Source organism: Bison bison, unplaced genomic scaffold, assembly GCF_000754665.1.
Source record: "Bison bison bison isolate TAMUID 2011002044 unplaced genomic scaffold, Bison_UMD1.0 scf7180017864456, whole genome shotgun sequence".
NCBI lineage: Eukaryota > Metazoa > Chordata > Mammalia > Artiodactyla > Bovidae > Bison > Bison bison.
Genome location: NW_011495018.1, coordinates 29,924,748 through 29,937,470, shown reverse-complemented (window position 1 = coordinate 29,937,470; position 12,723 = coordinate 29,924,748). Strand labels below are relative to the sequence as shown.

The 12,723-nt window shown below is 39.3% G+C and overlaps 1 protein-coding gene across 1 annotated transcript in view; it reads right to left on the bottom strand.

Moving 5' to 3' along the window:
- Positions 1-12,723, bottom strand: part of CWF19L1 (CWF19-like 1, cell cycle control (S. pombe)) — a 25,859-nt gene that overhangs the window by 8,890 nt on the left and 4,246 nt on the right. Inside the window, exons 3-10 of the mRNA XM_010859529.1 lie at positions 11,616-11,694; positions 10,851-10,952; positions 9,175-9,389; positions 7,199-7,317; positions 5,794-5,878; positions 3,533-3,673; positions 1,540-1,654; positions 764-843 (exon numbers count right to left, since the gene is read on the bottom strand). Coding sequence (XP_010857831.1) covers positions 764-843; positions 1,540-1,654; positions 3,533-3,673; positions 5,794-5,878; positions 7,199-7,317; positions 9,175-9,389; positions 10,851-10,952; positions 11,616-11,694 — 936 coding nt within the window. The remainder of the gene's footprint in view (positions 1-763; positions 844-1,539; positions 1,655-3,532; positions 3,674-5,793; positions 5,879-7,198; positions 7,318-9,174; positions 9,390-10,850; positions 10,953-11,615; positions 11,695-12,723) is intronic.

Here is a 12,723-nt window from a genome sequence, read left to right as displayed (position 1 = left end):
AAAAAAAAAAAAAAAAGAAGGAGGAATCTTGTGAAACTGATTCTACTAAACCACAAGAGAACTGCTATAGTTGCCACGGTCAAGATAGACAATATCAAATGTTGGGGAGGATGTAGAAAAACAAGAACCCTCATACATTGCTGGTGGGAAAACAAGATGGTGCAGCTGTTTTGAAAAATAGTTTGGCAGTTTCTTAAAAAGGTAAACATAAAATTACAAACAACTCCACTTCTTAGGTTAGGGCTATCCAAGAGAAAAAACATATGTTCACACAAAGACATGTATGCAAATGTTCACTAATAGCCATAAAGGGGAAACAACTCAAATGTCCACTTAGTGAATAAATAGAAAAAATGTAGTCTATCCACACAATGGAATACCATTTGACAAGGAGGAATAGAAAACTGATACAGGCTACAACATGAATAAGAAGAATATTATGCTAAGTAAAAGGAGCCAGACGCAAAGATGTACAATTCCATTTATACGAAATATCCAGACGGACAAAGTAGACGAGTGGTTTCCTGGAACTGAGGGTGGGTGTGGGGATTAACTGGAAATGGGCATGAGGACTCTTACTGAAGTGATGAACATGTTCTAAAACTGTATTATGTGATGGTTGTACAATCAGTAAGCTTACTAAAAGTCACTGAATTGCACACTTAAAGTAGGTAAATTTTATATGTAAACCATGACTCCATAAAGTCAACAGAAAAGAAACAGGTGTCTTCCTCTCTGCAAGAGGTTCATGGAAGTAACTCACATGTGTGCCAATGTTGACCACCAAATGCTTTTCCACTTCAGGGCTGGCAAGGCAAAACCAGCAGGGTCCTGGAGGCTGAGCTTCACGTGGGAGAAAGACAAATGTTACCACGGTGCAAGCACTACAGCACATAACCACCGACAGAACACGGCCTTGTCTGATCTTTGTGTCCTGCAAAGACTGTGTTACACACTACTGCCACAGCGGGTCTGCTGCGCTCCCACTATGACCCCCGCCCCCATCGCCATTATTAATGAAACTAAATGTCTACAGACGTTCTGAATTGGTAACCAGTCCACAGGTAGGGGATCTACAAGTGATAGCCATAGCATGTAACTGGCAATTGACTGCAATAAGAGAACATTCAACTGGGTGTCTGGAGCCCCATTTCTAGTTCCAGTCATGCCACCAGCTAGTCACATGACGCCAGGAGTTACAAAGTCAACTTCTTCATCTTTGAAACAAGTGGGTGGAAAAGAAGATCTCAATGTATTAACAGCTATCTTTGCTAACATTTTGATTATTATTTTATAAACCTGCACTGGTTTTGTAGGCTCTTAACCTTCTGTTTTACAGACATGAAGGAAAGGAACTTTTTCCATAGTTCTTACAGAAATAGCCTCAGACAGCATCAAAGTCAAGCCATCTTTGCATCCTTTTGTTTTTATTATTGATCTTCTGCCAGAAGAGGCCCTTTGAGCAATGCTGCTTCCCAAACAAGACCCAAAATAACCATTATTGCCCACAGAAGAGACCTCTGGAGCCAAGGTACTTACGAGGTTTGCGAGGCTGCTTTGGGTGAGGAGAAGACTTGCTATCTCTGCCTGTAGATGAACGCTTCCTTCCCTGCTTTTCATTTAAATCAAAGAAAAACTGGCAGGCTGATTCTTCCTAGAACAGCCAATAGAAGAGTAAATGTTATTAAACTAACCTTTAAGCAAGTAGCCAACCATCACACACAAGGGAACATTGCTACCTTCCTCCCAGCCCTTTCTGCCTAATCTAGAGAAGCAAAATAGTTTGCCAGTCCTGATGCCTGGACTCAGTCACACCTCTCAACACTTATATAACTAAGCTACCAAATTCATCCCTTTGGAAAAGCAAATTAACATGTAAGTTATACAGCAATTCTTGCCTAAAACACAATAGCATGATCCCGCCCAAATCCCTTTCCCTCTCTCAGTAGGGCTGTAGTAGTCTTATAATTTCACAGATCAAACGACTTTAACTGAGTTTTAATTTAAAAAAATAAAAGGCTGCTCATTAAGAAGGTCTAAGAAAGCAGACCATTCATACTAGTAAGGGAACTTGACATTCCTTGCTTGAGTGAAGGGAAAATGAATTTCAGAAAAGTCTGCTATTAAGAAATCTCTTCAGAGTAAATCTTATTGACCTACTACCACTCATTCAGTTCAATTCAGTTCCAGTCACTCAGTCGTGTCCGACTCTTTGCAACCCCATGGACTGCAGCACACCAGGCCTCCCTGTCCATCACCAACTCCCAGAGTTTACTCAAACTCATGTTCATTGAGTCGGTGATGCCATCTAACCATCTCATCCTCTGTTGTCCCCTTCTCCTCCTGCCTTCAATCTTTCCCAGCATCGGGATGTTTTCAAATGCGTCAGTTCTTCGCATCAGGTGGCCAAAGTATTGGAGTTTCAGCTTCAGCATCAGTCCTTCCAATGAATATTCAGGACTGATTTCCTTTAGGATGGACTGGTTGATCTCCTTGCTGTCCAAGGGACTCTCAAGAGTCTTCTCCAACACCAGTTCAAAAGCATCAATTCTTCTGTACTCGGCCTTCTCTATAGTCCAACTCTCACATCCATACATAGCATGACTACTGGAAAAACCATAGTTTTGACTAGATGGACCTCTGTTGGCAAAGAAATGTCTCTGCTTTTTAATATGCTGTCTAGGTTGGTCATAACTTTTCTTCCAAGGAGCAAGCATCTTTTAATTTCATGGCTGCAGTCACCATCTGCAGTGATTTTGAAGCCCCCCAAAAATAAAGTCTGTCACTGTTTCCACTGTTTCCCCATCAACTTGACATGAAGGGATGGGACCAGATGCCATGATCTTAGTTTCCTGAATGTTGAGTTTTAAGCCAACTTTTTCACTCTCCTCTTTCACTTTCAACAAGAGGCTTTATAGTTCCTCTTCACTTTCTGCCATAAGGGTGGTGTCATCTGCATATCTGAAGTTACTGATATTTCTCCTGGCAATCTTGATTCCGGCTTATGCTTCATCCAGCCCACTGTTTCTCATGATATACTCTGCATATAAGTTAAATAAGCAGGGTGACAACATACAGCCTTGACATACTCCTTTCCTGATTTGGAACCAGTTTGCTGTTCCATGACCAGTTCTAACTGTTGCTTCCTGACCTACCACTCATTATAAGATAACAAATTACATTGCTACCAAGCACTTGGATCCTTGCCTGAAAAGTTAGGAACAGGGAATTAACTTTAGACAGGAAAGACTTTATATGTGTAACCCCAATATTTGAACCAACTTTAGACAATGAAAGACTTAAAATATAAAACGGTTAACCCCAAACTACAATTAAATGTACACACACACATTGATCCTACTGGAAATCTACTAAAGCTTTCTAATCACCACCACAATTTCCCAAAGGAGAAAAAAAAGAGATTAAGGTTCTAGGGATTAAACTTGCCTAATGAACTAAACTATAACCAGGGAAAAGACACCTGTAATGGGTAATCATGCCCAGAAAATGTCACCTCTCAATCAGAACCCACCTCAGGGGCAGGAGTTTGCTTTCCTGTGGACGCTTCCTTCCCAGATTTTCTGTACGGGTTTTCAGTGACATCTGGCGGCTGTTTTACCAGTTCTGCTGCATCCATTAGTTTCATAGGAACAATACTGAATGCATAAAGATACTTTGGAAAAAGAATAACAATATTATTATTTGCATACTATTTATGCAAATATAACCAACCTCCTGGATGTAAAATTCCACAAAAATCTTCAGAAACTGAGTAAAACTAAAGAGCAGCAACCAGCCTATCTGGAGTTCAGAGAATCCATAACAATGCCATTTCGGTGATCTTCGCAAGGGCTAACCACGAGCTGATAAAGTAACAAGCAACTATTCAAAGCCCAGCACTTACATAAAACAACTAGCACTACAAGGCCTAGAGGGATTTGCTCCATAACCCTTGAAGACAAATTGCTTTTGTCTCTCAGTCCTTTATCTTTACATGTTGTAGTCCTTTAAAGGACTGGAACCTGGTGGTCCAGAGTCGATGATAAAAAAGTGAAAGAGAGAGCTGGAGGGAAGGAGGGAGAGAGAGAGAAAGAAAGACAGACACGGGGACCCAAGCTCTGATGGAGCAAAGGTGCTTTAATGATCTTTGGGTGAGTATATATAGGCTGTTGTACAAGCAATTTCTTTCGACAATGATAAAGATCAGAAAACCAAATGTACAGCAATCTAGTTCCAAGGGAACAAGGGATTAATAATGGTCACAAGGTCAGGAGACAATCCATATCTCAAGAAAGAGGATTGAGACTAAGCAGTTTTGTCGTAAGGAGAATGTTTACTGAAGGAGATTCAAGCCTGTCTCATCCTATGTCCTCAGTCCTGGGAGCGGTGTGCCCTTCCACCTGTTTCTGGCAACAGAAACTGATAAGGAACAGGGGATTTATGAGAAACAGCACATAGGAATCCTGTTAAACATTCCCTGACATTTGTGTACTTTGTCAATAGTCACTGTACTGCCCTTGTTTTTTTCCAATGAAAAACAACTTAGTGTTTTCCTTTGATTTTATACAATTTCTGCTATTTATGCAGATAAATTTTCTTAGGGATTAGTAGCAAGGAACTAAATATATAAATATCTAGAATCTTGGACGGACAGCACAAATATTGAAAACTTTATTTGAGATATGAATAGATGCTTAACCTCACTACTTTATCAGGGAAATACAACCGATTAACACTGACACACAACCTTCTTCTGTCAGGATGGCAAAAATGTCAATAAAAACTTGACACTACCCATTGAGAATGTAGACAGAAAACAGTCTCATACACTGCCGGTGGGGGTATAAACTGTAACAAAATTTTGAGATAATTTAATAATACTTGCCGATTTCAAAATGCGCATATTCTGAGTGAAGTATGCGTTGCTTAGGGCTAAGGCTAACAGGTCCCTAAAAGTAAAACAACAGACTATAAATACTGTAAGTGATACTCAGTCTTAAAAGGGCAGTTTAAAAAAAGGAAGAAAGGAAGAAGGGAGGAAAGGCAGATAAGTTGTTAATAAAAAAGAAATTACAAATCAAAACTTGCTAAGAATGCCCTGGGCCCCAAAGTTTGAGCTATTATGGAAAAAACAAAACAGGTATTTGCTTATCTTTTGCATGTACACTGTTCATGGCCTATTAAAGTGAGAAAATCTTCAGATAATTTATCTGTTTCCCCACTTGACTTACTGTTCTAATCTTTAGCTGTCCCAATCCACAATATCCTGGCTTTTGGCCTTAAAGAATCAGAAATGCTCTCAAGGAAGTGAGAAAACCAATATATATACTTTTCTGGTATATTCTCTTTCATTCACTTGCACAGTTTTCTCGTATAAAGCCAGATTCCAGGTATCACTAAGACTGCCCAAAGCCAAGGAGAGCTTAGGTAAATCCTTGGGAAGATTTTATTATTTAGGCTAAATGAAGTTGCTATAGTACCACCTGATGTCAAACCCTTGAAAAATACCCATGGAAACAACCACATGGATGTGGGAAGAAAGGAACATAACTCATTTGAAAATCTGCCTTTGTTCCACTGGGCCTATTTTCCCAAACCCTTCCCTAAAATCTCCTACAAAGGACCCAAGGAAACTGACCTTTCATTACCATATTACTACAAAGAGTAAAGTTGCTAAAGTACTGGGACATTACAGTTGGGAAGAAGAGAAGATCTGAATCCTAAACTGGGCAAGAGGAACATTTATCAGGCAGACAATGAATACTAACCAATCACCAAACACTCAACATTTACCTTTTTCTTTTCTGGATTTCCAACATTTGCCAGAGCTATAAACCTGGTGGCATGCTGTGCATTTTCCTGTAGAACAATGTGATTTCTGTAATATATTTGAAAGATAATAGGTTATCAACAAACTTTACTTTTTTTTGGCCGTGGCTCGAGGCTTGCTCATTCTTACTTCCCTGACTAGGGAGTGAACCCAGCAATGAAAGCACTGAGGCCTAACCACTAGACTGCCAATGACTTCCCAACAACAAACTTTACTTTTGATCTGCAATTATGAGATATGTAGACTCCAAGGGTCCATGAAGAGAGCACAGGCCTAAGTCCATCACTACATCACCACCAGTAATATGTCAGATGTTACCCATCCATTCAGTAGAATAATCATGCCTACTTCCCAGGGCTGCCGTTAGGGAAAAATGAGATCACGAATCTGAAAAGCACAAAAAACTCTGAGTTGGGCAACTGGCAAAATGTTAATAATTGCTAATGTAGGTTATGGGTTCAGGAGGGTTCATTATACTATTCTCTCTTCTTTTGTGTAACAACAGAATAGAATACCCTAATGGCTAATGATGTGAGAGCATCTTTTCACGCACCTATTGGCCACTGGTGTATGTTCTTCAGAGAAATACATATTTGCATCCTTAAAGGTTGAGCTGCCTTTGAGTGGCTTGTTCCAATAACCTTTTTTAGTGTATGGTTTCAGAGAAGAAGAGGTTTTTCCAGAAGGCATATATGGAGATATAAAACAAAAATCTGTAATATCTATGTTTATACCTTAGGCTGTGGGATTTATAGGGAAAGAGCAGGTTATATTCTTCTTTTGCTCACCTATATTTTTTGAACTTTCAACACATATATTGCTTTTGAATAAAAAAAAAAGTACAAATTGTTTAGGGATTATCCAAGCCCTTTACAGTGACAATCATTCACAATAAATTTTACTTAACTCTATAACTTATAAAACACTGGTTTTATTTTTTCTGCAATATATCCTTTAAAAACTCCACCTCCAACCTATACTGAAAAAAAAACAAGAAAAAAAATTGATACAAGTTTTTGATTCCTAACTTGAAATGTTTCTTATGTAATTACCCTGAGTTTAAGACTATACAAGGAGCACTGTTTAACCTGATCAAAACAGGACTTGCTATACATCAAGCTATGATGATTAAACAGCACTGTGATGTCAGACACTTAAGCCTACAAGGGGCTCTGTATTGGCAAATCCTTTGTATTTCAAATTAGGAAACCAAACTCAGAGAAGTGGAATGGTTTGAGAGTCACTTATTTCATGCCCGAGAAACTAAAAGAAACCAAGATGTAATATGGCTGAAATGAAAGGGAGAAGTTTACAGAGAAAATCCAAGCAAATTCTTCAAAAAACCAAAAAGAATGGAATGCTACTCACCGATATGGAAGCCTCTCATAATAGGTCTTTTCCAAAGAAGCAAAATGATATCTTGGTTTCAAGCCTGTGGCAAGACTGGAGATCAAAGCAGAGCCACATTTTTTGGTATCCACTTCTCCCTAGTAAACAGAAATTTAGTCATCATTAACAGATCTACAAGTTATCATGAAATGCAGAGATATAACAAGACACTTTGAAATGTCTTTGGAATTTTTATGTGGCTACAATGTGGCAGTAGAATTTGCATCATGAATTCTACTCTATGGCAATCAGAGAAACTCAAACACATAAGGGGAAAATGGGCTAATTACAAATGCAGAAATAAGAACAATAGTTAGAAGCCAGAAGTTAAGGAGGAAGGTTACTCCTCCATACAAACACCCAAAACAAGATTTATTAAAATCTCATTTGGGAAGGTAAGTATTTTCTCTCTGGAGCTCACAGACTGTGTGTCTATAATTCGCTTTGCTGTGCTCCTGTAGTTCTGATAAACAATCACTACAGAAGATTAAAATCAAAAGCTAGCTTTCAGGGCCCCTAGGATCCACAGAATATTTGCCATAGAACATTCAGGGACTTCATCACATAAGCATACAACCCTCTATTTTGCTTCAGTCAAGGAAAGCATGGCTTGCAGAAGGATACAATCATGCCCCTGGTTCAGTCTGTCAAAAGATAGGCTTATTCCCAGAGCTTCCATTAACAACAAATTATGTGACCTCTCACCCATAAACCAGTTCATACTTTCTCTTAGAATGAAGTTCCAAGAGAAAAGTATGAACTGGTAAGAGAGAAATTATCAGAGTTAACTTTCCACTAAGTAAAGCAACACTTTCCTTTTGCCTTATGCTTGACTCCTTCAGCTGTCTGCTGAAGGGCAGGGAATTGGCCTTGAGGCTAGTATCTTAGGGACTGGTGTTTTTCCCCCTATAAATATGTGATTATTCATTTTCACCAAAGTCAACTTTAATCAAAAATTATAAACTTTTTTTAGCACACTTTTCATTCTTCCTTATAGAGTATTACTTGTTCCTCCCATCATCACTTTAGTAGTCTTTCTCTGAATCTACTGCCTCTTATGTTCTAGTGGCAGAATAACCATGGATGTGTGGAAGGGGAAGAGCGTGGCCCTTCTACATTCAATATCCTGACACTGCCTGGTATTTTGTTGGCCTTTTTGGTCACAGACATATTGTGCTGAAGCTGATAGACAGTAGTCTACAATGCCCTTTTCTGGATCATCATTGATAACTCTGCGTCTAGGAACTGATATTTTTTCCCTACTCTTTACATTTTCCTTCACTGAAGCTCAGTGGATGCTTTCTGCCCTCATAGACAATCTTTCAAGGTCTTCCTTAGGCTTATTTTCCACCAGAGTAGCTCCCCATGATAGCCGTCACTCACCAACCTGGTGTACATCTTCTTCTTATAAATAATATTTAGATCAAATCCAATGACACAGTCCAATACATTCCAACATTAAAGCTTTCCCATCAAAGAACTACTAAGTTTTCAACATACTGTGTCCCAACTTTAGATCGCTATCTTCACTCCCATAATGATTCCATCTTTTAAAATATTTTAATAGCCAAAAATATATAATCTGGAATGGAAAGGGATAAATAAAACTGCAGAGCTGCCACTACCTACGAATATTTCACTGAATATTACTGACTCCTCAAAACATCTTAAGAAGGCTAAGAAAGGATACTTGAGGCAGAGACTACAATTCTTAAAAAGCTTTCATTTATAATTAAGACTTCAGCAATTTCATTGGTGAACTGTGTTTTCACAAGATCAACTTGTTTTCATCAGCCAATAGGCTTTAAGTATCCCCAAAAAAATTCACACAAGGTTTCTACTGAAAGGAACTAAGAACTGAAACACTCAAAGAGCAAAAAAAAGAAAAAAAAAAAGCTCAAATTAAGCCACTGCAATTTGCTTTTAGAAATTCCAACTGAACAAACACTACTCACAGAAGAATTCCCAAAGTTCCCCACATACTTGGGCCACGGGGATGTGAGCAAGATATCAACACCCTTAAACTGGGGTGTTGAACACAGCATTGTCCTTAGGGAAGACACATCCTTGGGACTGAAACTGTAACCTGGGACAGGCTCATTTAAGGACTCTGTCCCACTGAGGTACACAATCTGTAGTCCTGAACTTCCAGTGAAGACACCTTTACGACCTGGGTTCAAAGAAAATGGAAAAGTTTTAGTCAAACTGCAGAAGGAAATGTCACGCTGGTGATGAATCTCTTTCATGCCCCAACTCTCTTAAAGCCCACTTCTGGCTCCCAGGTCTTAACGGTGGACAGCTACAACAGTATTCCTGTTCAGTACACAAGAGCTGTCCTTATGTGGAAGCTGCTGGAGCCCACAGTCTGACTGCTCTAGGTGCCTCACAACTGAGAAAACTTTGGAAGCACTGATTAAGAAAAAGGCTTTCTGCCTTCTAGAGACTCCATAGGGACTAAAAGAAATCTAGACACCTAGAGTGGCACTGAGAAGACAAAAAATAATTGCAGGTTTGAGTAAGCTCTAGTCTAGAACAGATGTGCACTTTATGAAGGCAGACACTTCCAAATGAAGGAACACATTAGGAAAGAGCAATTATTTAGGAAATAATTTAGGAAATATTTAGGGGAAAAAAAAGAGACTCTGCCATCTTCTCAATTTATTCCTGGCTTGTGCCCTTGATTCTCTTCCTTTGTGTTGCCTCCAGAACCTTGTTCCATCAGCTTTCACCTCCCTTTCATCTACTGAGTCTCACATGGCTCTTTCCACATACTGACTCATTATGGAACACATATACTGACTAACAAGAATAACGAAGTAATAAAGAACACACATACTAATTAAAAAAAAAAAAAAACACTATAAAGGAGCATTTATAGCAAAGGAAATGTGGAAGCTTTCTAAAGAAAAGAGAGACCAAAAGAGAGGAAATGTGAAGAGTGGTTGAGCCATTTTAGAAAAAACTTAGTTGAATGATGCAAGAAGCAGTAGTGGTTGAAGGAGGGGAGCAGGGGAAGAAGGAAAACAAAATATGACATTTTTTTTTTTAAAACAAAACAAAAAAAACAGCCAGATACTGAAAGGACCCACTATAAGAGTTTCAGGGGGTTGCAGAGGAACAACTTTAACCTGGAATTGAAGAGTGGACCTTGAATTGGAAAAAGGACAAGAAAGTAGTGAAAAAGCCAAGGACCAGCATTAAAAACTTGAGTTTTTTAAAACCTCAGTGAAACCTAGAGCTATAGGAATTAGGAGTCTAATTAACAAATAAGCTGTATGTATCTAGTAATGTTACACGGTGAGACACATACATGGAGTTAAAAAAATAACACACACACACTTTATACTTTAGGTACTCCAAACATTGTAGTCAAACAGTTTACTCCTCTAGTTGACTGAAACAGTATGTATTGGGTTGTGGGAGTACAAGGAGATTGGGGAGATGTATTAGACACCAGAAACAGAGAAAAAATGACATAGTCTTAAACATATGGACATTGATTTTAGAAAAGAAGCCCCTCATCCCCATTCTCTCAGGCAGTAATGGCAGATGAATCCAGCCACAAATTTCCTAGAAGACTAATTCCTGGGACACATTATGTTCATTACAAACATACAAAATATCCACTTACCCAGATAAGTAATGTTTTCAGCTAATTCACACCCATCAACATCTTGGAAATATTTCACTGTTTCTTGGTTATTGGCACCCAGCACGTATGTCTGAATAGGAGCTAGTAAGAGAAACAGACATGACACTAGCTAGTTAGCAGATCTGCCTGGGGACCTGAGAACTGCTTCCCCATAGGAAAAACATCCATAGTGAAGGTAGAGCCTGCAATCCTCCACGTGGAACATGCTCACCACAGAGGACATCCTACAGCCAACTGTGGCTTGATTATCAAATGGTATCACTAGGCTTATCACATCTTGGAAGGAATGGTCAATGTAGTTAGGAAAGCAGACCCAAAAGAGCTTCATAAAAAAAACATCAAAACTGAAAAAAAGGAAAGAACACATACAGTTGCATTATTCAATTCTTTCCTATTGAGAAGAGAATTCTTTTCCTGGAACGAAATCCAACCAAATTAAAAATTTGAACATTCAGATGCATAGACATTCTTCCCAGATCAATCCAAAACTCAAAGGCAAACTTTTAAATCACTAATATGTAAAAAACAACTTGGCAAGAACCAGGGAGCCTTAAAACTTTGTTAGAAATCATGTTAAAAATAAGTTCTGGGGACTTCCCTGGTGGTCCAGTAGCCAAGACTCCACACTCCCAAAGCAGAGGGCCTGGGTTCAATGCCTGGTTGGGGAACTAGATCCCACACGCTGCAACTAAAACCGGGCAAAGCCAAATAAATAAAATATTAAAAAGAAAAGTAAGTTCATACCTTTCTTGACGCCAGTTTTATATTCTTTCCATTCAGCATCTGGAGTGGAGCCAAAGAAATTTCCTACACACAACAGCAGCTAAAATGAGTTTTTTAAACAGATATGAGATTTTTAAAAAAAACTATCAAATAGTACATAATTAATTGACAGTAACATTATTTGGCTAACTGTCCTATTTAATTATCTCTAACCAAATTTTCAGAGAAGGCAATGGCAACCCACTCCAGTACTCTTGCCTGGAAAATCCCATGGACAGAGGAGCCTGGTAGGCTGCAGTCCATGGGGTCACGAAGAGTAAGGCACACCTGAACGACTTCACTTTCACTTTTCACTTTCATGCACTGGAGAAGGAAATGGCAACCCACTCCAGTGTTCTTGCCTGGAGAATCCCAGGGATGGGGGAGCCTAGTGGGCTGCTGTCTATGGGGTTGCACAGAGTCGGACACGACTGAAGTGACTTAGCAGCAGCAGCAGCAACCAAATTTTTTCTTAATTTATAGAATTTCTAAACATAATTCTTTAACAATTGTAGTAGTTACTCTGAGTCTACCAATTACTGAATTTTGGCTCTCTAGCTGTCAAATACAAGCTGGTGAAGGGGATGAGAGGGTCAGGGAAAAAAATGGAGAAATCAACCTTGAAGATCTGTGAAATACAAAACTTAGGTATCTCTCTGGTATTAGGTACCCTGAGAGATATAGGAAATAAAGGACACATTTTCTGCTTGTTGTCTTACTCAACCTTTAGCCCAATGAACAAATAATTCCCATACCTAGAATACTCTTCTGTACTCTTAAGAATTTAGAGTCCAGTAGTCAACAATACCGGAGAAGGCAATGGCACCCCACTCCAGTACTCTTCTTGCCTGGAAAATCCCATGGATGGAGAAGTCTAGTGGGCTGCAGTCCATGGGGTTGCTAAGAGTCGGACACAACTGAGCAACTTCCCTTTCACTTTTCACTTTCATGCATTGGAGAAGGAAATGGCAACCCACTCCAGTGTTCTTGCCTGGAGAATCCCAGGGATGGGGGAGCCTAGTGGGCTGCTGTCTATGGGGTTGCACAGAGTCGGACACGACTGAAGTGACTTAGCAGCAGCAGCAGCAAC